This window comes from Mobula hypostoma, chromosome 27, assembly GCF_963921235.1.
Source record: "Mobula hypostoma chromosome 27, sMobHyp1.1, whole genome shotgun sequence".
Taxonomy (NCBI): domain Eukaryota; kingdom Metazoa; phylum Chordata; class Chondrichthyes; order Myliobatiformes; family Myliobatidae; genus Mobula; species Mobula hypostoma.
Genome location: NC_086123.1, coordinates 33,437,192 through 33,464,539, shown reverse-complemented (window position 1 = coordinate 33,464,539; position 27,348 = coordinate 33,437,192). Strand labels below are relative to the sequence as shown.

Genomic DNA, 27,348 nt, shown 5'->3' with positions numbered 1-27,348 from the left:
CCACATGATACACCAAAATATATGATTTGAGAGAAGATTTCTAGGTCAGTGTCTCAAGACTTGTAGAGGTAGAACATTTTACAAGCAATAGAAGGGAGAAGGAGAACGTGCCTAATTCTCATGAAAAAGCTTTCACCAAGTGAAAGTAAAAATGACTTCATAAATGGACTTATCTTTCACCAAGTAGAAATTACTTTGAATGTGGAAACTTGCAAAGTCATCTGGGTTATCATCTTACCTTGACAAGAAGGAAGGAAGGAAGAAGAGTGAGGTTTTTTCAGCAACTCTTCCAAAGATGCTGGAAGATAGCTGGTAAATTAAACCAAAAATATGTTCTACCAAATGAAAGAACTTACATGGAGAGAAAGTAAGCTTTTATTTGTGAGTTTATTCCCAGAGATAAGTGTGAATATAATTGGCACTTCCGTTCATCTCTGTGCATTTATTGTTTGTGTACTTTCTAATGCTGAGAACCTGGTTACTCAACCACAATGGTAGGCCTGCCCAGGTAAGGACTTTAATGGACCTGATGGGTTTTTCCTTCAATCTACTGTAATACTTAATGAGCCTAGTTTTTTTCTGTTTGATTCCAAATTAATAATCAGGATGGACATCAAATAGTTAAGAAAATGCATTAGCCCTTCAGTGTCTTAAGTCCTGAGAGTGTTAGATTATTGGAGTTTTACTGTAAATATACTGGAAATGTTGGGACAAAAAGGTAGGCACAAAGACCTGTGTGAGTGACAGTGGCTAGCAAGAGAGTCCCCTTCCCTGTGGAGCAGTCCTCTTAGTTTCTCCACTTTGCTGTTCTCCCTGGAGCTCCAATCTACATTCTCTTCTCCCTCAGGCACCGAGTGTGAGCTTGCAGGCGGAGGTCCTCCCAGCTACACTTCATCGAGGCATCGGCCAGCAGAACCTGGGACGGTGGAAGCTAGTGCGAGTGGGGAAGGTGACAGTCAGGACGGGTACAGTGGTGGTGTGGAAGGCGACACCGGACGGAGTCCAGCAGGTCAGTTCTGCCCTGGAAAATGGCTGGTATGTGATCCCATTTGATCCTCTGCATCTGCAATCATTTTCTGTTTCTTTGTGTCTTGCTCTCTTTCAAATTTTCCCTTCCTTTTCTTGAATCTGCCTGTCACCGGCAACTCTCTACTGCCCATAACACTGGTGGCATTTAGGGCAGCAATGAAGGTCCTCTATCACTGGCGATGTTCCGGGCTTCTTCCTCGTGTCAGTAGCTTGGTTTTCACTACAAGTTCTGGGTGGAGACTCAGGAATACCGTCACACTCAGATGCAGAAGGATTCTTCATTGTTGTTTCCATAACAATTTTGTTTAACCAGTCAGGGTTGCGAGGCCAGAACTGAACCACTCTTAGTCTGGCCTCTACCCTTTGACCTGTTTGGCATGGGTGGTCCTACCAAGAGCCAAAGCATAAAGCCCTGACTCCAGCCAACGTAGCTCTCTGGGTCATTGTGGCCTGCAAGCCTCCAAACCCTATGACAAGGTTGTGGTCCTCTTGGAAGTGTCACTGGCATCACCCATCACAGCCTTAGTCCAAGCATGGACCAAAGAGCTAAATTCCTGAAATAAGGTGAAAGTGACTGACCTTGAAATCAAAGCAGCATTTGTGTGAGAGAAATATCAAGGTGTTCTTGTGAAACGGAAGTTAATGGGCATCAGAAGGAACACACTCCAGTGGCTGGAGCCATACCTCACCTAAATGAAGATGTTATAAGTATTGGAGCTCAATCATCCCACCTCAGATATTACCTCAGGCCCAACTATCTTCTTCGGCTTCATCCAATAACTTCTTTCATCATAAAATCAGAAATTCCTTCAAGCAAGGATTTTATCCCTGTAATTAGAAGCACATGAAGATGCCGCACTGGAAAAGCTTGTGAAGATCATTGGAAGAATCTGAAAGTGGTACCCATTCCCTCAAGCATTCACTCTGTTCTCCATAAACTTTCACAGTCCATTCTATACCTTCACCAAACTCCGTGGAAAGTTAATAAATTTAGCCATCTGTGACACTTCCATCTTCTCAAGGATGACTCCTGTTTGCCTGTATGTCTTTTGTGACACAGAAGGAGGCCATTAGTCTAGTGACTCCCAACATTTTAAAGCATCAGTCCTACACACTCTCTCCTTATTTCCCTCTACTCCTGAATATTATTTTCTCCCAAACACCCATCAACATTTCTGTTTAATTCTTACCTGCTCCTAGCGGCCATTTACGGTGACGAATTCACCAAATGGATGTGGGAGGAAGCCAGGGCATTCTGCAGAAATGCATACAGTTACAGGGAGAACAAGCAAACTCTACTCAGGAAGCACCAAAAGTCAGGACTGAACGTGAGTTGCCGAGCTGTGAAACACTTACTCCACCAGCCAATTTCATTTATTTTTTTATCTCTTGAGTGAATACCAATGCTGAAACTGTTTAAAATATTCCTTGGCACTATCTGAACAGTTGATAACCTGACCAACCACATCCTCTTGAGCCAACAGATTGAAGCCATTGTACCAGCAACACACATCAAAGTTGCTGGTGAACGCAGCAGGCCAGGCAGCATCTCTAGGAAGAGGTACAGTCGACGTTTCAGGCCGAGACCCTTCGTCAGGACAGGACTGGACCCTAGTCCTGACGAAGGGTCTCAGCCTGAAACGTCGACTGTACCTCTTCCTAGAGATGCTGCCTGGCCTGCTGCATTCACCAGCAACTTTTATGTGTGTTGCTTGAATTTCCAGCATCTGCAGAATTCCTGTTGTTTGCGAAGCCATTGTACGATACGCACGAACTGTACAGAGATGATTAATCATTCATTATCATTGTTGTTGAGAAAGCACTCACGCAAAATACTTAATGCATTTGCTTATTTAACAGTAGATGTTACATCCCAGTAATTCTTTTGGAGAAGATTCAATATGAAAAGCACTATATAAATGGCATTAATAGTAATTCAATATAGTACTAAGCACTGAAGTAGGTCACTGAGCACAGGTTGGTCTTATAAATAACTTACTCTCCTGAATACTGGGTTGTGAAATCCTTGTCGTCTTGAATATTTCAACATGCCAGATTATTTATTTTGCTCTGCTTCAGAGTACAGATATTGTGATGCTTTGGTCTAACGCTGTGAACCCGGAAAACTGAAATAAAAGCAAAAAAGCGCTGGAAACACTCAGCAGGACAATTAGCATCAGTGGAGAGAGAAAAACACAATTAATGTTTGGGGTCGAAAACCCTTCATCAAAACTGGGAAAGAGTGGAAGACACAAAAGACTGAAAATGCTGGAGTCTAGAGCATCACACAGAGTGCAGGAGAAAGTCAGGGCCCTATGAAGGGAAATGGGTGGTCGACATTTCAGGTCAAGAACCCTCATCTGGACTGTTGAAGGGTCTCCCAGTCTAGGTGAAAGATCTTGACCAGTAATGTCGACTGTTCATTTTCCCCTATAGATGGTCACTGACCCACTGAGTTTCTCCAGTGTTTTGTGTGTTGGGAAAGAGAGGGAACGAGTTGTAGAGATGGTGTGGGAGGTGTGGAAAGGACAGAAGGTGAGGCTAGGGTCACTGTGGGGACAGGCTATCGATGAAGCATCAGGCCCAAAAATTAATAAGGGCTGTTAAAGAGAGAACACAGAGGAAAAAGGAGTGAAATTCAGAGCTGAAGGAAGTGAGCAAATGGTCAGGTTGGGCTTGTGAAGAGAGAAGAGCTGAGTTAAAAGGGATAGTAGATGCTGGAATATGGAGCCAAAAAAAGCCCCAAGTACTGGAAAAACAGCAAGTTTGAAGAGTTTTCAACCCAAAATGTGGAGTGAGTGAATGTTGTTCAGTTTAAAGTTTTGAGATACAGCGTGGTAACCGGCCTTGCCAGCCCAGTGAGCCCACACCACCCATGTAACCAGTGAATCTACTAACCCGTACATCGTTGGAATGTGGGAGGAAACCGGAGCACCCGGAGGAAACTCATGTAGCCACGGAGAGAATGCACTAGCTCCTTACACTGAGTTCCTTCAGTGTTTTGTGTGTTGGGAAAGAAAGGGAACCAGTTGTAGGGAGAATGAGGGAGGCATGGAAAGGATTTGAACCTGGGTCACTAGCACAGTAATAGCATTACACTAACTGCTGCCCCTAAACAGAGGGCTGGTCCAGGATTTGAAACTGGGTCCTCTTTTATCCCCAAAGCAGGAATCATACCCCTAGACCTAGAGCCACCCTCATTGTCTCCTTGGGCTGATTTCACAAGAGTCAGACAGCTTCAAAGACCAGAAAGATTGTAATACTCATTTCCAATCTGAATTATAGAGGCCAAAACGGGATGTTACTGTGCGCTTGAAAGTAAACATACCAGAAATAGACACAGAATTAATCAGGAAGATAATTACAGTGCAAAAATAGGTGGAGAAACAGATTGAAGAGGAGGCTGACATGGGTAAACGCCAGTAGACTGCTGATATTTCCAGTATTTTGTGTTTTATTCCTATGACCCCACTAACTTTAATTCCAACCATTTTTCCCAGCTGGACGACGTCATACTTCAGCTCCAGTTTCCCGAGCTCCTGCAGCCATCCACCAAGCCGCTGTGCCACAGGCAGTCCAAGCAAGTATGTACCTCCTGGGGAAATGAGGTGACCCTTGGCAAAAGTCCATGACCCATTGAGTGGGAAACTGGAACAGCTTCAATGTACAGGAGAGAAGTTCAGATCAGTGAGGGAATTATTGAAGGCAGATGGGAGAGAGCTTTGAGGGAAGCTTTGTAGAATCAGCCCTTAAAAATCTTGCAGCAACAACCCCCCCAGAATCTGCTGCTACAGTTGCAGCAAGTGGCACTGTAGGGCTTTCGGTAAACTCTGGTGGAAGATCAGGAAACCTGTGCTGAAACAAAAAGCATAAAGGGGAGCATGAGTTGGCCATCCACTCTTCCGATCCTCTTCTGCTATTGACTAAGATCAGCACCATTCTCCATCACTGTTCCCATTCCTCTTGTCTCCCAGAAAAATGCTGATCTCTCCACTGAGGTGGAGAATTCCAAAGGTTCACCACCCTCCTTCTCTCTGTCATAGCTTATTTAAAGCAATGTTCCCAGTCCTAGACTCCTTAGCTAACAGAAACATCACCTATGCTAGCCTTTACATTGTAATCAGATGTCCCCTCATTCATCTAAACAGTACAGCATATAGGCAATCTGCTTATCTCCTCATACAAGAAAATCCACCATCCTTGGAATCAATCCAGTGATGGTATTCCATCCGCTCCTTGATAAAGAGACAATAACTACCCACTTTATTCCAGCTGCAGCCTCACAAAGACCATAAATAATTGTAAAAAGACTTCCTTATTCCCCTGTCAATTTCTCTCATGAGAAAGGCTAATGTACCAGTTGCCCTCATAATTGCTGCTTGTGGCCTTCACCGACTAATATATAATCACACTCAATTTCATTTGAACAGTGCCCACTGGATATTGCCCCTTCTCAACCCAGCAACAGATTACTTCGCTATAAAATGTGTTTTTTCAGTCTACAATTCTGAGCAATAGCTCTCCCTGAGAAACAAACGGCCTTCCTAACCTATGTCATCTAAAGTGAAAGGAAGGTTCAGGAAAAGTTCTGTTTTATTCAGTTCCATGTATGAAGAAAAACACTTGCATTTAAGCAGAAATGTACTTTGCCTTGGATCTGCCTTCTTTGGGTATCCCAGTATTCTGTAAATGAAGAAGACTGCCATGGATCCTGGGAAGGCAGCAAAAGGGCATGTACCTCTCCGAATCCCACAACTCTGACGACCAATATTTTTGAATACAGATTGAATGATCCCAATACAGTAATGCTTTTTTCCATTCACCCCTCCACTCTCAAATTGACGTGAACCTTTCCCAGTCAATGAATCCCCATAGGCAACACTATAATATTATATTGATCAAACACATCCTAGGGCAGGGTTTCCAACTTTTTTTACGCCGTGGACCAATGCTATTAAGCAAGGAATCTCTGGATCCCAGGTTGGGAACCTCTGTAGGGCCTAGGCAATAATATCATAATATCAGCTCTATGTAAGATAGACCTGTATTTTAAGAGGAAGGCATCATTCCATGTTCATTGGTGAATTCCATTTTGCTGCTCAATATTGGAGAGCTGTGGATTGTTGATCTGACATTTTGTGTTGACAGGTGTCCCTGGAGCCTACCGACCAGGTCAAGGCGTGACTCCCAGATACCCAGAGCAAAAACCAAGTAAGAGCAGCCTCATGTCCCTTCCCCCACTTCTGTATTCTCTTTTTCATCTCAGAACACTGGGCCATCAACCAGGTTTGAAGAAAGAATGATTCCTGTCTGTGTTTTCTCTCCGTGTGACAGTGGTAGGCTCTCCAGCCTTGTCGCATTCCGTGTCTAGTCAACCTCCCCCATCGTCGGACTCACCAAAGGAGGAGAGGGGCACCCGCCAGCACGGCCAGTTTGCTGCGCCCGGCATGGGCTCTGCAATGCCTCCCTCCCGCCAGCAGGAGCAGCAGCAGATCGAGGAGGACGAGGAGGCTTATGATTCGGATGAGCCCAGTGAGTCATAGTTGGGGGAAAACCAAAGGGGTTTGTTATCAGTGAGTGTAAACCTGTGGTGGGAGAGTCAATATGAGGGAGAGGATACAAAACTAGAAGCTGTGTCTGCTTGGCAGAACGGGAGGGGGGTGGTCACAGTTAGTGGATCTACTGCCTCACTACACCAGAGACCCTGAGTCCTGACATCATATCCTGTCTGTGTAGAGTAAAAACACAGAACAGTACAGCTCAGGAACAGGCCATTCGGCCCACAATGTTGTGCTGAACCAGCTAAAAAGCAAATCAAAAAACACCCAATCACTAATCCCTTCTGCCTACACCATTCCCTATCCCTCCATCTTCCTTACATCCACGTGCTTATCTCCACCATACCAGGCTGCGCATTAAAGCTATCCACTACTCTCCGAGTAAAAAACTTAACCCTCACATCCCCCTTGAACCTACCCCCCCCCCCCTTTACCTTCAATGCATGCCCTTCAGACATTTCTACCCTGGGAAACGGCTGCTCTCTGTCCACTCCATCTGGGCCACCCATAACCTGGTAACCCTCTATCAGCTCTCCCTGTGCCTCTGTGGGTCTCTGGTTGCTCCGAGTTCCTCCTGTGTCCCAGAGACGTGCAGGCTGGTTATTTTAGTTCTACCACTGTAAATTTCTGCTGCTGTGTAGGTGAGCGGTTTAATCTGTTGGGGGGGGGGAGTTACTTCCACCCTCCTGCCTCACTATCGTTCAAGGTGACCTGGTTCTGCACTTGGCAGGTACCAGGTAAAGTGTCCTGGCCCAGCTTTGCTGTTTAACTGGCATTTTATAAGTGCAAGTTCTGTTGCAGGTCTTTAGATGCATGCTATAAGAGAAGTTCAGGTTTATTCCACTCTGATGAAGCAGTCAGTATATTCTCATCAGAATACGAAGCAAACCGTATGTGCCAATTTTACTTGTGAGATGTCAGGAGAAAGGTGACAGTGTTGTACTAACCAACTTATCAGTTCTTCATTCACTTGCCAGAGTGGATTATTGTCTTTAAAGCAAAACAGTGATTGATAAAAGTGTTCCCTACATCCTGTTGTTGGCAATCATTTGCTGAGATGGTTTTGGTTGTGTTCACAGCAACACTGGGAGCGCTGGAGTTCAGTCTGATATATGACCAGGTCAACAATGCTTTGCACTGCACCATCGTAAGAGCAAAGGTGAGCTGGCATCATTCCCCCATTTTCCAATAAGTCTGGGAAGGTTCCAGCAATATCCAGTTGATTCTGAAATTTCTCCCACCAAGAGAATAGCAGTCGATGTATACTCATTATCACTGAAGGCAGAAACCCTCAATACATTTTAAAAAATCAATTCCAGTTTAATTGTCATTCGACCATACATGAATTCTCATGAATACAGTTAAATGAAACAGCATTACTACAAGGTCAAGGTGCAAAATGTATTACCAACAGTCGCACACAGAATCACTGTCACATAATAAAAGACTCCCTATGCCTTCCCCCTGCCACCCCCCACTGCCCGACAACACGCGGCTTGAGGCCCTGTTCTCGCATATACAAGCACTTATAGCCACGTACATACATCTGCTGCTGCCTCAGGACCCATCTTCAGTGATGTTCCTGGAAACATCGGGTGTTTCGGGTCTTTCAACATCATACAACCTCCTCCAGGTGACCCAGCCGGGGCTGATCAGACCCCAGCTTGTGTCCAAATGGCTAGCTACTTATGACTCCATGGCTCCCCTCTTTTGAGCCACAGCCATCTTGAGGCCCTCTCTGCCGCATCGGAGGTACTGCGGATGGCTCTCCTCTTCCTCTCTCCCTCGATGCCCAAATTGCTGAAGGCTCTATCTAAGGAACGGGCTGTGAATCCCCTACAACCAGCCTCCACTGGGAGACACCTCACTCTCCATCCAGCCTGCTGACAGTTGCTGACCAGTCCTGCGTACTTGGAGAGCTTCCTTTCAAAGGCCTCTTCCAAAGCGATCTTCCCATGGGACTGTCAGCTCCAGCAGCACCACTTGCTTAGTGAATATTAGTAAAAACACAACCACACAATACATATATGTGAAGTCCTTCATAAGCACGAACTGAGCACTCAGCTTTTGTACATAATTGCAGAATAACCAGCTTCTGTGCAAATAGGTTTTTATATTTCCATAAAATATACTTAATTACAGTGCTTTTAACTGCTTTCATTGTAAAGAGAGACTTGGAATCCCATCGTCTGATATTAGCACAGGCGTACAGGGGACTGGATGTGGTGGTGCATTCGAATGGAATGGTAGGGCCAGTTGAGATATTGAGCTCTGTGAGAGGTTTGGATTGTCACTTCAGTGGCTGAAGCATTTAATTCAGATTGCTGGATTAAACCAGCCCTCAGAACTGGTTTATCAAAGGTCCGTCGCCTTTCGGATTATCCTGATGTCAAAGTAGATACCCTCCTGAAAGCAATGGCATTCACATTGTTTATTTGTGGTAACTTTATGAATTCGGCCAACGTACTGACTGGACATTTATGACTCCTGTCCTCTAGGGACTGAAACCCATGGATTCTAACGGCTTGGCTGATCCATATGTGAAAGTTCACCTCCTGCCTGGAGCCAGCAAGGTGAGATTGTGAGCAGATTTTATTGTCCTCCGTCAATCCCTCTGGAGATATGTGACCCCTCTGCATGGTTGTGATATCTAATGAGATATCACCTTGACCTGGCTTTCCAAAATCTCACAGGTTTGTTTCTGATATTCTGATTTTGCCTCTGTGAAATGACGTGGATTATGACCAAAGAAAAAATCTCGGAGTTGCTTCGCACTTTAGTGCAAGGGTGTTTATTAGGTGCATCAAAAATCAAACTTACAAAAAGCTGCCAATATTTACAAAAAGATATCCATCAGAAAACACAATAATAGCTCCATACTTTGTCCAGTGTGAACTCCTGGTAGCCCCGATCTCTCTCTCACTGAGGGTAATGAGTTCCTTGTTACTTGGCACCAGGACATTCCATCTTTAATTGCCAACAGAGTTAACATAAGACTACACATGAATTAGAATACAATGCACCTCACAATGTAGTTGCAGCCATATTACAAAATAAACAGTAATATCTACCTAAAGAAATGGAATATTCCACCATATATGATGGGAAAGGCACCATTAGCCAACCGGAACACCAACTCTGTTTAAGACCTGTTGTAGAAACATACGGGGGAAGACATTGAAATGCATACACTTAGTGCAACAACGGCAGAATGATCAGGCTCTCTGTAAGTGTGTATAGTGCATTCACAGAATGCTGTCTGTCACACCCTGACTGTGGTTTGTATACAGGAGCTGTCTATGACAAGTTACGGTTGAAGTGAGGTGACTATACTGTATATATTGTTATATCAAGGTGTACAGGGCAGGAACACACTGAATGGGCTTTATCTGATAGTGAGTCAGAAGCCAGGCGTAAACTCCCACACAGTCAAATTCTATCTCATGATATTCCTCTTACTTTCAGATATATCTGATTTATTGTACTTACTGACACAGTGGTTTGTAATAGTCAGCTGGTCTTACTGGAGCAGCTGTATGAAAATGCATTAATCCTAACACCTAACTCATGAAACCATGAGTTAGACCATAAGATGATAAAATATAGGAGCAGAATTAAGCTATTAATTAACCCATCGAGTCTGCTCCAACATTCGATCATGTCTGATTTATTTTTCTTCTCAGTCCCATTCTCCTGCCTTCACCCAATGCCCTTACTAATCAAGAACCTGTGAATCTCCACTTTAAATGCACCCAGTGACTTTGCCTCCACAGCTACCCGTGACAGTGAATTCCACAGTTCACCACCTTCTGGTGAACGAAATTCCTCGGCATCTCTATTCAAAAGGGTCCTTCTATCCTGAGGCTGAATTCCCTGAACTGGCCTCCAATAACCACATATCTACAAGATGTACCTTGGAGAAGAATCTTTAACAAAAAAAGAACTCATTATATATTTTCATGCATAGCTACTGACATGGTACACAAGTGACCATACACAAAAACATGTAGAAAATTATTTTCCCCATAAATTATTGATTCCAGGAAAGGTGGCAGGGAACTGCACCAAGAGATGTACTTAACCGGAAGAACTCTCAGATTTGTTGATGCTCCCCAGGTCACTCTGAATAATAACTTGAGTAGTTGAAGGACTTGACACCAAATCTGTTTATGTTTCAAACACATAGTCAAACAAGCTGCGTACCAAAACTCTGCGCAACACCCGAAACCCAGTGTGGAATGAACGGCTAACATACCACGGGATCACCGAGGATGACATGCAGAGGAAAACACTCAGGTGAGATATATGGACGCAGCTGTAACTTTAGGGAAAGAGCTGCTCCTGCATTCAACCCACGAATTTGGAGAATTCACCGTTTGTGATGTTGGTTTGTAGATGGCCCAGATAGAATATGAGGTGCTCATCCAGAACGAACTCTGAACGGTGGCTCAGTTGGTAGATCTAACGTCTCATTCCAGAAACATAAGGTGTCGCTCCAACACAGAAGGAGTCCTGTACCGTCAGAGTTGCCAACGTTGAGAGAAGACATAAAACAGACCTGTCAGCATTTTAAGGCAGATGCTTCCAAAAAAAAAGTCCTAAGATGAGAGAGTTATTCCTGCACTCCTGGTCAGTATTTACCCCTCAACCAAAATCACTGAAGTAGGTAGAAAGAAATCACTATTACATTGTTATTTAGGGAAATTTGCTGTAAAGAAATTGGCTGCCACAGTCCTTACCTTGTATTAATAACTGAGATTACAAAAAAAGGGCTTAATTGCCTGTGAAGTGCTTTGAGAGGTTCTGAAAGGGGAATGAAAGTTGCTTTCTAAATAGTTTTTTTAATGAGACCTCCTGGATGATGTAACATTATTATGTTTTTGACCAATTTTTATAGGGTGTATCATATTGACAGGTGTATACTGTTGCTATATTCTTCGTTCAATTGAATTTAAGCATCACCCCCATATTTTTGTACCTCACAGAAAACAAGTAAATGTAGTTAAACACATTACATCATTCAAACTTACACTCAGTGGCCACTTTATTACGTGCCTCTGTACGCCCCTCCCTCGACGTTCCCCCTTCCCTTCCCCTCTGTACCCAGTGGAGTGGCCATGGTATGCACATTTCTGGTCTTCTGCTGCTGTAAGGTTTGACGCGTTGTGTGTTCAGAGGTGCTCCTCTACACAGCATTGTTGTAATGTGTGGCTATTTGAGTTACTATCACCTTCCTGTCAGCTTGAACCAGTCTGGCCATTCTCTTCTGACCTCTCTCATTAACAAGGATTTTTGCCCATAGAAGTTCTGCTCAATGGATTTTGTTTTTTGTTTTTTGCACATTTCTCTGTAAACTCTAGAGACTGTTATGCGTGAAAATCCCAGGAGATCAGCAGTTTTTGAGATACTCAAACCACCCCATCTAGCAGCAACAATCATTCCACAGTCGATGTCACTTAGATCACACTTCTTCCCCATTCTGATGTTTGGTTTGAACAACAACTGAACCTCTTGACCATGTCTGCCTGCTTTTATGCATCAAGTTGCTGCCACACGATTGGCTGATTAGGTACTTGCATATACGAGCAGGTGTACCTAATAAAGTGGCCACTGAGAGTAATGCTCATTGTGAGATAAATGTTGGCCAGGAGACTGGAGATAACTTTCTCAACCATGGGATGTTTTACCTTAAAATGAGAGAGGGTAGACTGGGTTTCAGATTAGCATTTCATCCATGAAATAGGTTCAAAGGTTCGTTTATTATCAAAGTATACAACTCTGAAATTCTTCTTCTCCAGATAGCCATGAAACCAAGGAAGAAAAGAATGGCAGCATGATCATCAACAACGCCCCCCATCCCTCCTCCCCACACAAAAACGGAACAGGCACATCAACTCCCCAATCCCTCCTCCCCACACAAAAACGGAACAGGCACATCAACCCCCCCATCCCTCCTCCCCACACAAAAACGGAACAGGCACATCAACCCCCCCATCCCTCCTCCCCACACAAAAACGGAACAGGCACATCAACCCCCCCATCCCTCCTCCCCACACAAAAACGGAACAGGCACATCAACTCCCCAATCCCCCTCCCCCGCACACAAAGAAACAGGATAGATCGGGCGAAAAACACAGAATATAAAAAACTATAAGACTGAAAAAAAAGTCTACAGTCCAAGCCCATATCCAAAATGCAGAAAAGCTGGGTAACATTCTCCAGGCACAGTGGCAGGCCTTTACCTCTCCAGCAGCGGAGCGATTCCACCAGTGATCAAAAGGCAGTGTCTCCTCTCCGATAGCAGAGTGATCCCACCAGTGGTCAAAAGGTGTCTGTCCTCTCCAGCAGCAGAGCGATCAAATGCAATCTTCCCTCTCCGTGGCAGAGAGATCCCAGCAGTAATCAAAAGGCAGGCAGAAGGCACTCACCTTGTGCATTCGCCTAGATGTTTCAATCTCCCTCGTTGCTTTAATCAGTGGAAATGGAGTCGAACGGGAGGGGAGGGGAAGATGGCGGCGCGACGCAACGTGCGCGGCCGCTCCAAAATGATATCGTATGTGTTAAGTAGGGGCCATGCACAACCCTGACTTGATGGAGACAGACATGAGAAGCACGGAGGAACATCTGGAGAAACTTCTGAAATGCCCGCTTCGCTGCCGCTGCTACTGTGCGATCGAGAATCTCCGGAGGGGAAGGCCCCAAATCCTCGGCTTTGCCTATTGCCTGTTGCCGGGGCCGGGGTCGAAGCGCTCGGCAGAGATGGTGCTCGGTGCTCGGTGTCGGAGGGCTGGTCGGAGGCTCGAAGTTTTTGGACAGATTCAAGAGTAGGATGTGGTCGGGTGCTTCCAGGGTGCTGCATCGGCAAGTTTGCGGCGCTGGAGGTTCATGGCAGGGAGAGTTTTTTTTCTTCCTTGTACTGTCTGCATGAGATGATGGGACTTTCGAGAGACTTTAAGACTTTTTTTTACCGTGCCCATGGTCTGTTCTTTATCAAATTACAGTATTGCTTTGCACTGTTGTAACTATATGTTATAATTATGTGGTTTCTGTCAGTTTTTCAGTCTTGATTTTTCTTGTGTTTCTGTGATATCATTCTGGAGGAACATTGCATCATTTCTTAATGCATGCATTACTAAATGACAATAAAAGAGGACTGCGTGTCCTCATAATCTAAAAAAATCATTGGCTTGCACCCCATCACGCAGTCTTCTTGCCACAAGATTCGCACACGCTGCCTCTGCTCCCGGAATCCTCTCGGAGACTGCAGAGTGCTCAAATATCCAAACCATCTCCAAATTGCAAATCGTAGGCTCCAACAGTTCCAGAATCACATTCAAGGCGAAAAACAAAGACATAAGAAACATATGGTTTTGTGATCTATCCAGAAGTTGTTGACTAAAGGAGCATTGTACGCAGGTGTCATCCTGACTGGAAGATGAGGTGCTTGAACAATGCCGCTGCCCTGCGTGTCTAAACCAGCGTGTCAGTCAGCAGTTTTTTGCTATAGCCTCTGGTGCAGGACTGAGCCAGTAATCTTACGTCCAGCATTCCAGCTGCCTGAATTCTTTCAATTCCTCTGATTCTGACATCTCGTGCACCTCTGAATTTAATTTAATTGTTTTACCAGTGGTAGCTACATCCCCAGCTATGCAATAACATTCCCTTCGCAGACAATGCTTCCTCCCTACCTCGTAAATCAGTGATTCCTAACGGGGACAGTTATGTGTCTTAAGGGGGCGTTAGGGGAAATAGAAGTCATTGGGGACGCTCAGGATTCTTGGGGGGGGGAGGTGCGGTAAGCAGCGCCCTAACTTGAAGCACGAGACCTGACTGACCGTTAGGTCAAAAAAAAAGGATGAGGCACTGGAACACAGGAAGAACCATCGCCCTGCAGGCAGTGAGCACTCATGGTCACAACGCATCAGAAATTCAGCAATCTCATCCGACCTTACCAACCAAACAGACATTATTGGGATGCATAAATTAGCAATCAGGGGCCCAACAGTTCACAAACAAGAGGAAATGTGCAGATGCTGGAAATCCAAGCAACACACACAAAATTCTGGAGGAACTCAGCAGGCCAGGCAGCACCTACGGAAAAGAGTGAATAGTCGCGTTTTGGGCCAAGACCCTTCAGCAGGACTGGAGAAAAAAAGACGAGGAGTCAGAGTTAGAAGTTGGGGGGAGGGAGGAAGAAACACGAGCAAATAGGTGAAACCGGGAGGGGGAGAGGAGTGGAGTAAAGATCTAGAATGTTGATTGGTGAAAGAGATACGGGGCTGAAAAAGGGGGAACCTAACAGGAAAGGACAGAAGGCCATGGGAGAAAGAAAAAGGGAAGCGATAGGCAGACACGGAGATAAGCTGAGAGAGGGAAAAGGGGATGGGGAATAGAGAAAGGGGGGCATTGCCAGAAGTTCAAGAAATTGATATTTATGCCATCAGGTTGGAGGCTACCCAGACGGAATATAAGGTGTTGCTCCTCCAACCTGAGTGTGGCCTCATCGTGACAGTAGAGAGGCCATGGATGGACATATGGGAATGGGAAGTGGAATTAAAATGGGTGGCCACTGGGAGATCCCGCTTTTTCTGGTGGGTGGTGTATAGCTGCTCGGCTGTATTCTCTTCCATAGATGATGCCTGGGCTGCTGAGTAACTCCAGCATTCGTGTGTGTTGCCCAACAGTTCCCCTTGACTTTCAGCACGGAATAAGTTCATGGAATTTAACAGCTGGTAAGTCAAGTACATCCTCTCAACTTTCTCTACAGACCTACAGAAGACAGGTCGCGCAACGATACAGCGCTGGCCGGAACTGAACAGTGAAATAGAGCCAATCAGTGAACCTGCAGACCCCAAGAATTCCCCTTGAGGTGTTCAAAGTGACTTCGTCTTCACATGTGCAGTCAAGAACAATCTTTGGGGATTATGAGACTTTACATGCTCGGCCAATCATGCTAACTGAAATAGTATAAAGGTAGCTTGCCAAACACCAGCTCTGTCCTGACCAACATTCAGATTCCAATCTGAATCCTTGTCAACGTAATTTTCACTGTTGTGATTGTCTTCATCTTCACCTTGCTGTTCCTTTACATGCCACTATCATTGTTCCAACCATGTCAATGCTGCTATCGTCAACATCCAATATGCATTCTCAGTTTGTGTTAATTTTTAATTTTAATTTAGCCCCATTAATGATGGATTTCTGTGCAATACAGTGCGATTTCTGTGAGTCTGAAGGTGGTGACACCTTGAATTCTAATCCTGCTAAGAAACAGAAACTATAGAAAGTGTGTCAGTATAATGTTACATAGCTGGAGTATGATTTTATTCCATTCCCATCAGCTCAGCGACGACCCATGTGTCTTATTTGTAACACTGTACTGTCTAATGAAGCCACGAAACCATCAAGATTGCAGGAACATTTCCATAAAAGACACCCTGAAAAGGGTACTTATGGTATTACTCAGTTCCAGAAGATGAAAGAAGCATTTGAACACTCAAATCATTTGCCAAGAAAGCTAAAAATTACCTTGATAGTGGTCTCATTGCTTCTTATAACATTTCCAAAATGTCATAGTCATAGTCATACTTTATTGATCCCTGGGGACGGTAAGCAAACCCACCCCAGACGATCTGAGAGCGCAGGAAGGTTCATAATGCAGCAAGAGATTGGAGATGTATTTTGGTCCTAGACGTTATAATTAAAGTCATAGACATAGTCATACTTTATTGATCCCGGGGGAAATTGGTTTTCATTACAGTTGCACCATAAATAATAAATAGTAATAGAACCATAAATAGTTAAATAGTAGTATGTAAATTATGCCAGTAAATTATGAAATAAGTCCAGGACCAGCCTATCGGCTCAGGGTGTCTGACCCTCCAAGGGAGGAGTTGTGAAGTTTGATGGCCACAGGCAGGAATGACTTCCTATGATGCTCTGTGCTGCATCTTGGAGGAATGAGTCTCTGGCTGAATGTACTCCTGTGCCCACCCAGTACATTATGTAGTGGATGGGAGATATTGACCAAGATGGCATGCAACTTGGACAGCATCCTCTTTTCAGACACCACCGTCAGAGAGTCCAGTTCCATCCCCACAACATCACTGGCCTTATGGATGAGTTTGTTGATTCTGTTGATGTCTGCTACCTTCAGCCTCTGCCCCAGCACACAACAGCAAACATGATAGCACTGGCCACCACAGACTCGTAGAACATCCTCAGCATCGTCCGGCAGATGTTAAAGGACCTCAGTCTCCTCAGGAAATAGAGACGGCTCTGACCCTTCTTGTAGACAGCCTCAGTGTTCTTTGACCAGTCTAGTTTATTGTCAATTCGTATCCCCAGGTATTTGTAATCCTCCACCATGTCCACACTGACCTCCTGGATGGAAAAAGGGGTCAGCGGTACCTTAGCTCTCCTCAGGTCTACCACCAGCTCCTTAGTCTTTTTCACATTAAGCTGCAGATAATTCTGCTCACACCATGTGATAAAGTTTCCTACCGTAGCCCTGTACTCAACCTCATCTCAGTTGCTGATGCATCCAACTATGGCAGAGTCATCCGAAAACTTCTGAAGATAACAAGACTCTGTGCAGTAGTTGAAGTCCGAGGTGTAAATGGTGAAGAGAAAGGGAGAAAATGATTGCAAAGTGTGGAAAATCCCATACAATTGATAATGCCCACTGTATCAGAAGTGCTGACCACTGTTCTCAAAATGGATACCAGTATTTTAAAATCAATTCCTCTGAGTAATAACTCGCCATTTATGCCAAGATAACACTTGCTTCTTCACACTAAAGTGTGTTGGCTGTCAAAAGGCTGCTGCTTAAAACGTTTCTTTGATCTTTTTGACACTGGTTGAATTTTTGCTCAAAGTTGACAAGAGCTTGGGAAACAAGATTGAAGTTATACGTGGAGATGTGGCTTACCTAGCTGATCTGTATGACAAAATGAACATTCTAAATATGAAACTACAGAGTGAGAATTTCAATTTAATCCAGGCAAAAGTGCAGTGTCCACTTTCATCAGAAAATTGGAAATATATAAGCAAAACATTGGGAGAAGAATGTTCTCACAATTTCCCTGCATGAAAGTATGGCATTCTCTTTCACAGATGGTGATTTGCAAGAGTACTGCTTATACCTGCAGTCACTGAAGAAGGATTTCCAGAATCGATTCAAGAATTTGATCGATCTGGAAATTCCAGACTGGGTAATTAACCTATTTCTTTGCAAGGTGGAAGAACAGGAAGAGAGCTTGCAAGAAGAAATAATCGAAATTCAGAATGATGAAGTAGCAAAAATGCTTTGCAAAAATGTCAGCTTTTGTGGTATGTGGCTAACTGTCATAAAAAGTTTTCTGGTCTTTGGAGAAGAGCCAAACTGTTCTTCATTGCATAGCTATCCTCCTACCTTGTTGAAAAAGGTTTCAGTGCAGTGAACCACATACCCACAAAAATCAGAAACCACTTGGACATTGTTATATGTAGGGTCCTAAAGCTTTTGCTGTGATGACTTGAACCAGATATTTCAACTCTTGCTAAAAATCATCAAGCTCAGGGATCACATTGATATCGAAGCTGCTGTACAGCACACAGGTACTGTGTAAGCTAGGTTTAAAAACAAAAATTTAAAGCAGAATCATTTTTATCATGTTAGCATATGGTAGACATGTTTACACAATGGGGGTGCTGGAAAGTATATTGTGCCTAACTGGGGTGTTGGCAAGAATGAAGATGCTGTAGTGGGGCATTGGCAAGTTTGAAAGTGCCTTAGGGGGGCGTTGGGCTAAAAAAAGTTGTGAAAGACTGCCTTAAACAAACATTTGGTCAGATGCAGGAATATGTTCCTGTCAAATTTTGTTTCTTGATGCTGTTGCCAAGTATTTCAGAACATTTTACTGCATTAAAGACAGCACATAAGTTCAGATTGTTTGATCTATTCAACCTGAATTGATTTCCCCACTCCCCCAATACAGGATCTCTGTCCTGGATGAAGATAAATTTGGTCATAATGAATTCATTGGAGAGACCAGGGTTTCTCTAAAGAAACTCAAACCTAACCAAATAAAGAACTTCAACATCTGTCTGGAGAGAGTCATACCGGTAAGGGTTTCTTTGTGATTATTCTTCAGGGTTTATTCAGGATCACAGCTGGAGTCCAAAATTAGCTTCAGGCAGCTTTGATGGTGAGCACACCTCTCCAGAATATGCTGGACATGGCACAACTAAGAACTAAGTGGGTGCAGTAACTAAACAGCAGAGTAAGAGTTCTGATAGCATAGGTAATGTGTAGCTTATTCTTTTGTTAGCTGATTCAGAGGATGCCAGGAAGGCCAAACCCCATTCAATAACTGTTTCATTTGGAGAAAGGGTGGGACGGCCCGGTATTTAGACTGTAACGAGAGGCATGTTAGGAATACATTTTATGTAGATTTGAACGGACAATTAGAACCAGTGTAGAGTGACAAACTCTGCTTATTTCATCACATCCTTCCACCCAGTCCGTCACCATGGTGCATTGCATCTGGAAGGCCAATAGTATCGTTAACAATGCCGGGCACTCTGGCCCTTCCCTCTTCACTCGTCTATTCTGTAAGAGAAGATGCAGTAGCTCGTCTGTCCGTACAACCAGACTCAAGAATAGCTTCTTCCCTGTTGCTATCAGACTCCTGAAGTAATTAAACTAAACAAACCCCTTCCTGGTGGTGCCCCCAAGTTTTCAAACCCTTAATGCTACTTCGTCCATTATTGTCACCTTCAGACTTCTTTAAAGCACTGCCTTAGTTTGCAGTGCTCTACGTAGCCCCATTGCATTGTTTATTGCAGCCTTGGCTGTGTTTATTGGTGCATTTATTATCACTCTTTACTATCGCTGGCCCTAAATACCAGAGGCGTAACAGGCAGTAACTAACTAATTTATTATCACCCTGTATACTGCTTACTTCCTAAGCTGCCCCAGAGCAAGGAATTTCATTGCACCCTGGTGTATATGACAGTGACAATAAACTAATCTGATTCTGAAACTGATCCCGTTGCTAACCTTCACATTTAATATATTGTGAATATTCCCACAGGTAAAGCGAGGTTCTACAGTTGGATCCACACGGGGAATGTCACTTTACGAGGATGAGGTAAACGTGGCTTCATTGCTTTTCTGTACTGAGCTTTGTTCACACTTATCAGTTTGGGTAGAGATGAGGGCTGTTAACCCCCTCCCACTGGCAACCTAATGCTCCTTGTTATCCTGGTACAATTTCCTATGGTACCCCAAGTACCCTTGGGGAGTTTACTTCATTGACGGCAAATCTTATAGAGGTGTTTAAAATCATGAAGGGCATAGATACAGTGATTACACACCTTTTTCCAGGGTTGAGTAATCAAAAAACAGAGGGCATAGATTTAGGGCAAGATGGGAGAGGCTTAATATCCCAAGCCATACTCTCTTCTCACTGCTGCCATCAGACAGAAGGTACAAGAGCCTCAGGACTCGCGCCACCAGGTTCAAAGACTGCTACTACCCCACAACCATCAGGCTCATGAATAAAAGGGGATAACTACACTCACTTGCCTCATCATTGCGATGTTCTCACAACCAATGATCTCACTTTCAGGATTCGTTATCTCATTACCTCACGTTCCCGTTATTTATTGCTATTTATTTATATTTGCATTTGCGCGGTTTGTTGCTTTCTGCACTCTGATTGATCTTTTATTGTTCCTGTTATGGTTGCTATTCTATAGATTTGCTGACCATGCCCGCAAGAAAATGAATCGCAGGGTTGTGTATGCTGACTTATATGTACCCAGATAATAAAAGTTACTTTAAACTTTTAAGGTTTCGATAGGTTTCAGTGGGTACATTTAATGTCAGAGAAGTGTATACAATATACATCCTGAAATTCTTTTTCTTTGCAAACATCCACAGAAACAGAGGAGTGCCGCAAAGAATGAATAACAGTTAAATGTTAGAACCCTAAAGGCCCCCCTCAGCTCCCCCTCCCACACTCAAGCAGTAGCAAAGCGATGAACCTCCTCCCTCCTCCACCAGCAAAAAAGCATCTGTACCCCCCACCGAGCACTCAAGCATGCAGCAAAGCATCAATAAAGACACAGACTCGCAGTACCCCAATCGACTACTCATTCACCCAGTAATTCGACATACCACAGGCTCGCTGTCTCCCTAATAAGGGAAAAAATGGTGTCCCCATTTCACAGCAGGAGATGAGACATAACAAACAACTCGCTGATTTAGGGTGTTAAAAGTATGTTGTGTCGCTTTTTCCGAACTCTGTGCCCAAAGAACTTGGGTCTCTGGGCACACACCCAGCAGCCAGCTCGCTGCTTTTGATTTTCCATGTACTCCCGGGACACATCAGGTGACGGCTCTGACCTCGAATCCGCCCGCCTCCACAGCCATGAAAATACAGCACCCTGAAGGCACGCTAGTCTTCTCGGCCGCACCCTTGGTATGAAAAAACCAGCCAGTCGTGAGGCCCTGAGAGCGGGTCCCATTCCTGCAAAGAAGCGAAGTCAGTGTGTAACTCCAGGTCAGAGCCTTCAAAAGAACCCTGAAAAGGAAAAAAAGGGATATTAAAAGTGGACAGGTATATGGATAGGAAAAATTTAGAGGGATCTGGGGCAAACACGAGTAAATGGGACGAGCTTGCTCAGCATGAACCAGGTAGACCAAAGAGCCTGTTTCTGTGCTGTGTGACTTTATGACTCTACCTTTCCCCTCTATGTATCTGTGGTACAATTTTCCAGCAAAGCTCCCATAGTACATTTCCTCAGTACAGAATCCATATGAGGGACACCAAGTTCATTTTCTATGATACCGTTTCTCAATGTACTTTGGAGTTCAGCTGACTCTTCCAATGCAGCATATAGTCTGATTGTGTCCTCTGTTTGGGAACACTACTCCCCAGTAAGAAAATGCAGTCTGCAAGTTGGTTTGTTCTAAATAAAAATGGAAAGCTAAACCAGGCCAGGACGTGCATTGGCCTTCATCAATGATGGGATTGAGTTTAAGAGCCGAGAGGTAATATTGCAGCTATATAGGACCCTGGTCAGACCCCACTAGGAGTACTGTGCTCAGTTCTGTTCACCTCACTACAGGAAGGATGTGGAAACTATAGAAAGGGTGCAGAGGAGATTTACAAGGATGTTGCCTGGATTGGGGAGCATGCCTTATGAGAATAGGTTGAGTGAACTTGGCCTTTTCTCCTTGGAGTGGTGGAGGATGAGAGGTGACCTGACGGAGGTGTATAAGATGATGAGAGGCATTGATCGTGTGGATAGTCAGAGGCTTTTTCCCAGGGCTGAAATGGCTAACACGTTCTCAGAAGTAGGTACAGAAGAAATGTCAGGGGTAAGTTTTTTATGCAGAGAATGGTGAGTACATGGAATAGGCTGCTGGCAACTGTGGTGGAGGCGGATATGACAGGGTCTTTCAAGAGACTCCTGGATAGGTAGATGGAGCTTAGACAAATAGAGGGCTATGGGTAACCCTTGATAATTTCTAAAGTAAGGACATGTTCGGCACAGCATTGTGGGCCGAAGGGCCTGTATTGTGCTGTAGGTTTTCTATGTTTCTATATGCGGTGAATAGCAGGCGCCTGTTGAATGCTATGGAACATGAGACCTCAGGGTACAAGTACATAGTTCCCAGAATGTGCAACACGGGTAGACACAGTGTTGAGAAATATGTGTGGTATGCTTCCCTATTGTGATATTGGTCAAGGCTTTGGGTATATGTATAGGGATGTCATGTTATAATTGTGCAATATCAAATGTGGTACATTGTGTGCAGTTCTGGTCACCATGCTATAGGGAGGATGTGATTAATCTCAACAGAGTGCTGAAGAAGTTCACGGGAATGTTGCCTGAATTGGCGGGGTGGGGGTTGAGTTAAAAAGAGAGAACGGATAGTTTGAGGCTATTTTCCCTGGAGCACAGGATGATGGGTAACGTTATAGAGGTTTATAAAATTATGAAGGAGTTAAACAGGGCTATTTCAGTCTATTTCTAAGGGTAAAGAAGTCTTAACCAGGAGGGCATAGGTTTAAGAGAGAGAAACAAGTTAAAGGGATTCTGAGGGGCAAGCTTTTCTCAGGGAGTTGTGTTTTTATAGAACAGTCTGACAGAGGAAATGATAGACGTGTACAATTATAATTTTTATAAGGCATTTGGACAATTGCATGGATAGGAAAGGTTTAGAGGGGTTAGGGCCAAGTGCAGCAATTGATATGAGTGTAGATAGACGTCTAGGTTGGCACAGACAACTGAGGCAAAGAGCCTTTTCCTATGCTTTATAACTCATCGATCTCTATGAATCTAAAATATTCAGTTTTTAAAATATTTATAGTTGGTATGAGAGCACTTGTTATAAATAAATAATTGGACTAGTTTGACAGATTCTAAGAGCAACTCACACTAACAGATTGTCTGCCCTCTTCCAGCAAGCTGAGCACTGTGCTGATATTGAAGAGCGGGGCCGAATCCTCATCTCCCTCCTGTACAGCAGTCAGCAGGGAGGCCTGATCGTGGGAATTATACGCTGCGTTCACTTGGCTGCCATGGATGCCAATGGTTACTCTGACCCCTTTGTCAAAATGTGCGTAAACCTGTAGTTGATGCTGTTTGCTGCATTCATCTTCATGTCGCAGGGAATAGTCTCTTTCTAAATGCCTGATTACTTCCCTGTTCTCCTGACAAACAGCAATCACAGCTCCCTGTCTGGCCTGCAGTCGTTTCAAAGCTTTCTGCTGCTTTCTGTCACTCATGCATTGTCACAATCACCTCTGTTGGATGGTATAAACTCTGTAAGGAAAAAATCCATTCCCTGATTCATTTTGGTCTTTATGATTTACTTCCTCAATGTCTTTGTTTTCTTTTCCCACTCCGCAACTCCCTGTCCCTCTCCCTGTTCCTCCCGCTCCTTCTCTCCTCCCCTCTCTCTCTCTCCTCTCCCTTTCCCATCTCTCCCTCTCCCCCTCCCCCTCTCCCCCACCCCCTCTCTGTCTCTCCCCTCTCTCTCTCCCCTCTCTCTCTCCCTCTCCCCTCTCCAATCTCTCCCTCTCCCCCTCACTCTCTCCCCCACCCCCCCTCTCCCTCTCCTCTCCCTTTCCCATCTCCCTCCACTTTCCCATCTCTCCCTCTCTCTCCCCACTCTCCCTCTCTCTCTCCCCCTCTCTCTCTCCCCACTCTCTCTCTCCCCACTCTCCCCTCTCTCTCTCCCCACTCTCCCCTCTCTCTCCCCCCTCTCTCCCCACTCTCTCCCCACTCTCCCCTCTCTCTCTCCCCACTCCCCCCCCTCTCTCTCTCCCCACTCTCCCCTCTCTCTCTCTCCCCACTCTCTCTCCCCACTCTCCCCCCTCTCTCCCCCCTCTCTCTCCCCACTCTCCCTCTCTCCCCACTCTCTCCTCTCTCTCTCCCCACTCTCCCCCTCTCCCCTCTCCAATCTCTCCCCTCTCCAATCTCTCCCTCTCCCCCTCTCTCTCTCCCCCACCCCTCTCTCTCTCCCTCTCTCTCCCTCTCCTCTCCCTTTCCCATCTCCCTCCACTTTCCCATCTCTCCCTCTCTCTCCCCACTCTCCCTCTCTCTCTCCCCACTCTCCCCCCTCTCTCTCTCCCCACTCTCCCCTCTCTCTCCCCCTCTCTCCCCACTCTCCCCTCTCTCTCTCCCCACTCCCCCCTCTCTCTCTCCCCACTCTCCCCTCTCTCTCTCTCCCCACTCTCTCTCCCCACTCCCCCCTCTCTCTCCCCACTCTCCCCTCTCTCTCTCCCCACTCTCCCTCTCTCCCCACTCTCTCCTCTCTCTCTCCCCACTCTCCCCCTCTCCCCTCTCCAATCTCTCCCCTCTCCAATCTCTCCCCTCTCCAATCTCTCCCTCTCCCCCTCTCTCTCTCCCCCACCCCTCTCTCTCTCTCCCTCTCTCTCCCTCTCCTCTCCCTTTCCCATCTCCCTCCACTTTCCCATCTCTCCCTCTCTCTCCCCACTCTCCCTCTCTCTCTCCTCCTCTCTCTCTCCCCACTCTCTCCCCTCTCTCTCTCTCCCCACTCTCCCCTCTCTCTCTCCCCACTCTCTCTCCCCACTCTCCCCTCTCTCTCTCCCCACTCTCCCCTCTCTCTCCCCCCTCTCTCCCCACTCTCCCCTCTCTCTCTCCCCACTCTCCCCTCTCTCTCCCCCCTCTCTCCCCACTCTCCCCTCTCTCTCTCCCCACTCCCCCTCTCTCTCTCCCCACTCTCCCCTCTCTCTCTCTCCCCACTCTCCCCTCTCTCTCTCTCCCCACTCTCTCTCCCCACTCTCCCCCCTCTCTCTCCCCACTCTCCCCTCTCTCTCTCCCCACTCTCCCTCTCTCCCCACTCTCTCCTCTCTCTCTCCCCACTCCCCCCCTCTCCCCTCCCCACTCTCCCCTCTCCAATCTCTCCCTCTCCCCCTCTCTCTCTCCCCCACCCCTCTCTCTCTCTCCCTCTCTCTCCCTCTCCTCTCCCTTTCCCATCTCCCTCCACTTTCCCATCTCTCCCTCTCTCTCCCCACTCTCCCTCTCTCTCTCCTCCTCTCTCTCTCCCCACTCTCCCTCCCCCTCTCTCTCCCCACTCTCTCTCTCCCCACTCTCCCCTCTCTCTCCCCCCCTCTCTCCCCACTCTCCCCTCTCTCTCTCCCCACTCTCCCCTCTCTCTCTCCTCCTCTCTCTCTCCCCACTCTCCCCCCTCTCTCTCTCTCCCCACTCTCCCCCCTCTCTCTCCTCCTCTCTCTCTCCCCACTCTCCCCCCTCTCTCTCTCTCCCCCCTCTCCCCCCTCTCTCTCCTCCTCTCTCTCTCCCCACTCTCCCCCCTCTCTCTCTCTCCCCACTCTCCCCTCTCTCTCTCCCCACTCTCTCTCTCCCCACTCTCCCTCTCTCTCTCTCCCCACTCTCCCCTCTCTCTCTCCTCCTCTCTCTCTCCCCACTCTCCCCCCTCTCTCTCTCCCCACTCTCCCCCCTCTCTCTCCTCCTCTTTCTCTCCCCACTCTCCCCCCTCTCTCTGTCTCCCCACTCTCCCCTCTCTCTCTCCCCACTCTCCCCTCTCTCTCTCCCCACTCTCTCTCTCCCCACTCTCCCTCTCTCTCTCTCCCCACTCTCCGCTCTCTCTCTCCTCCTCTCTCTCTCCCCACTCTCCCCCCTCTCTCTCTCTCCTCTCCTCTCTCCTCCCCACTCTCCCCCCTCTCTCTCTCCCCACTCTCTCTCCCCTCTCTCTCCCCCTCTCTCCCCACTCTCTCTCTCTCTCCCCACTCTCCCTCTCTCTCTCCCCACTCTCCCTCTCTCTCTCCCCATTCTCTGCTCTCTCTCTCCCCACTCTCCCCTCTCCCCCCTCTCTCTCTCCCCACTCTCCTCTCTCTCCCCACTCTTCCTCTCTCTCTCTCCCCTCTCTCTCTCCCCACTCTCCCCTCTCTCTCCCCCCTCTCCCCACTCTCTCTCCCCACTCTCTCCTCTCTCTCTCCCCACTCTCCCCTCTCTCTCCCCCCTCTCTCCCCACTCTTCCTCTCTCTCTCTCTCCCCTCTCTCTCCCACCCTCCTCTCTCTCTCTCCCCTCTCTCTGTCTCCCTCTTTCTCTCTCTCCCCCCCACCCGCTCCTCTCCCCTCTCTCCCACCCTCCCCTCTCTCTCTCCCCCTCTCCTCTCTCCCTCTCCCCACTCTACCCCTCCCTCTCCCCCTCTCCCCTGCTCTCCCTCCCCACCAGTTTTGCTCTCTGTCAGAGAGATGCTTCCCAACTCTTTTCACGTTAGTCTCTATCTTTCCCCTGGGTGTTTCTCCAAGAGGAGTCATGGTAAACATACCATTCTGCAATGATTTCTCCATGATTTCTTTAATGACTACTGGTTAAGAGTCACCACACCATGAGAAAACAGCATTAGACTGTGGTGAATATGTTTCACTTATTGCTCCTTGAAGTGACAGGGGCTGAGATGTTTCCATTACTTGCATCTAGGACTATTGCTGTTAACTCAGAGATGTGGCTGAAGGTCTCCCGAGCTGGTTGGAATGGTGCACCAGTGTGAAGTCTGAATTGGATGTTGCTGTAAGAATTACAATGCCCTTTGTACCTTGTCATCCTTAGGAACAGAGAGTTTGAATTGAATTGACTTTATTTCTTACATCCTTCACATACATGAGGAGTAAAAATCTTTACATTACCTCTCCATCTAAATGTGCAATGTGCAATCATAGTAATTTATAATAAATAGAACAGTCAATGTAACATAGAGTACATTCAAGTCAGCGTGAGTTCATCAGTCTGATGGCCTGGTGGAAGAAGCCGTCCCGGAGCCTGTTGGTCCTGGCTTTTATGCTGCGGTACCGTTTCCCGGATGGTAGTATCTCTAATAGATTGTGGTTGGGGGTGACTGGGATCCCAATAACCCTACGGGCCCTTTTTACACACCTGTCCTTGTAAATGTCCTGAATCATGGAAATTTCAAGTCAAGGATTTAACCTTTCGTATCGTCCTTTGTTGCTGAAAGATGAAAAATTAACAGGATTCCCTCTCCTCAACCCACCTCCACTGCAGAGTGCCCGGTATTGACAGATTCTCACCCATATCTCAATCTGAAAAAAGTTGCCACCCCATCCAAAGGTTCATTCGATCTGAGCTCCGTAATCTGTCCACAGTCTGTAACCTGGGATGAAAGGTGACTGTAACCTCAGTGTCCTCGAGTCAAGGTTCCCATTTCCAAGGGAAACGAACACCTTTCTCCACACGCAGGGACAGTGGGCATTGGAA

At 46.1% G+C, this 27,348-nt stretch overlaps 1 protein-coding gene across 2 annotated transcripts in view; it reads left to right on the top strand.

The window, feature by feature from the left end:
* Nucleotides 1-27,348, top strand: part of LOC134338410 (rabphilin-3A-like) — a 259,305-nt gene that overhangs the window by 214,021 nt on the left and 17,936 nt on the right. For both annotated transcript variants that reach the window (XM_063034213.1, XM_063034212.1), the window contains exons 8-17: nt 848-1,009; nt 4,530-4,613; nt 6,178-6,240; nt 6,364-6,561; nt 7,667-7,746; nt 9,086-9,160; nt 10,774-10,883; nt 18,566-18,692; nt 19,664-19,720; nt 23,048-23,202. In XM_063034213.1, coding sequence (XP_062890283.1) covers nt 848-1,009; nt 4,530-4,613; nt 6,178-6,240; nt 6,364-6,561; nt 7,667-7,746; nt 9,086-9,160; nt 10,774-10,883; nt 18,566-18,692; nt 19,664-19,720; nt 23,048-23,202 — 1,111 coding nt within the window. The remainder of the gene's footprint in view (nt 1-847; nt 1,010-4,529; nt 4,614-6,177; nt 6,241-6,363; nt 6,562-7,666; nt 7,747-9,085; nt 9,161-10,773; nt 10,884-18,565; nt 18,693-19,663; nt 19,721-23,047; nt 23,203-27,348) is intronic.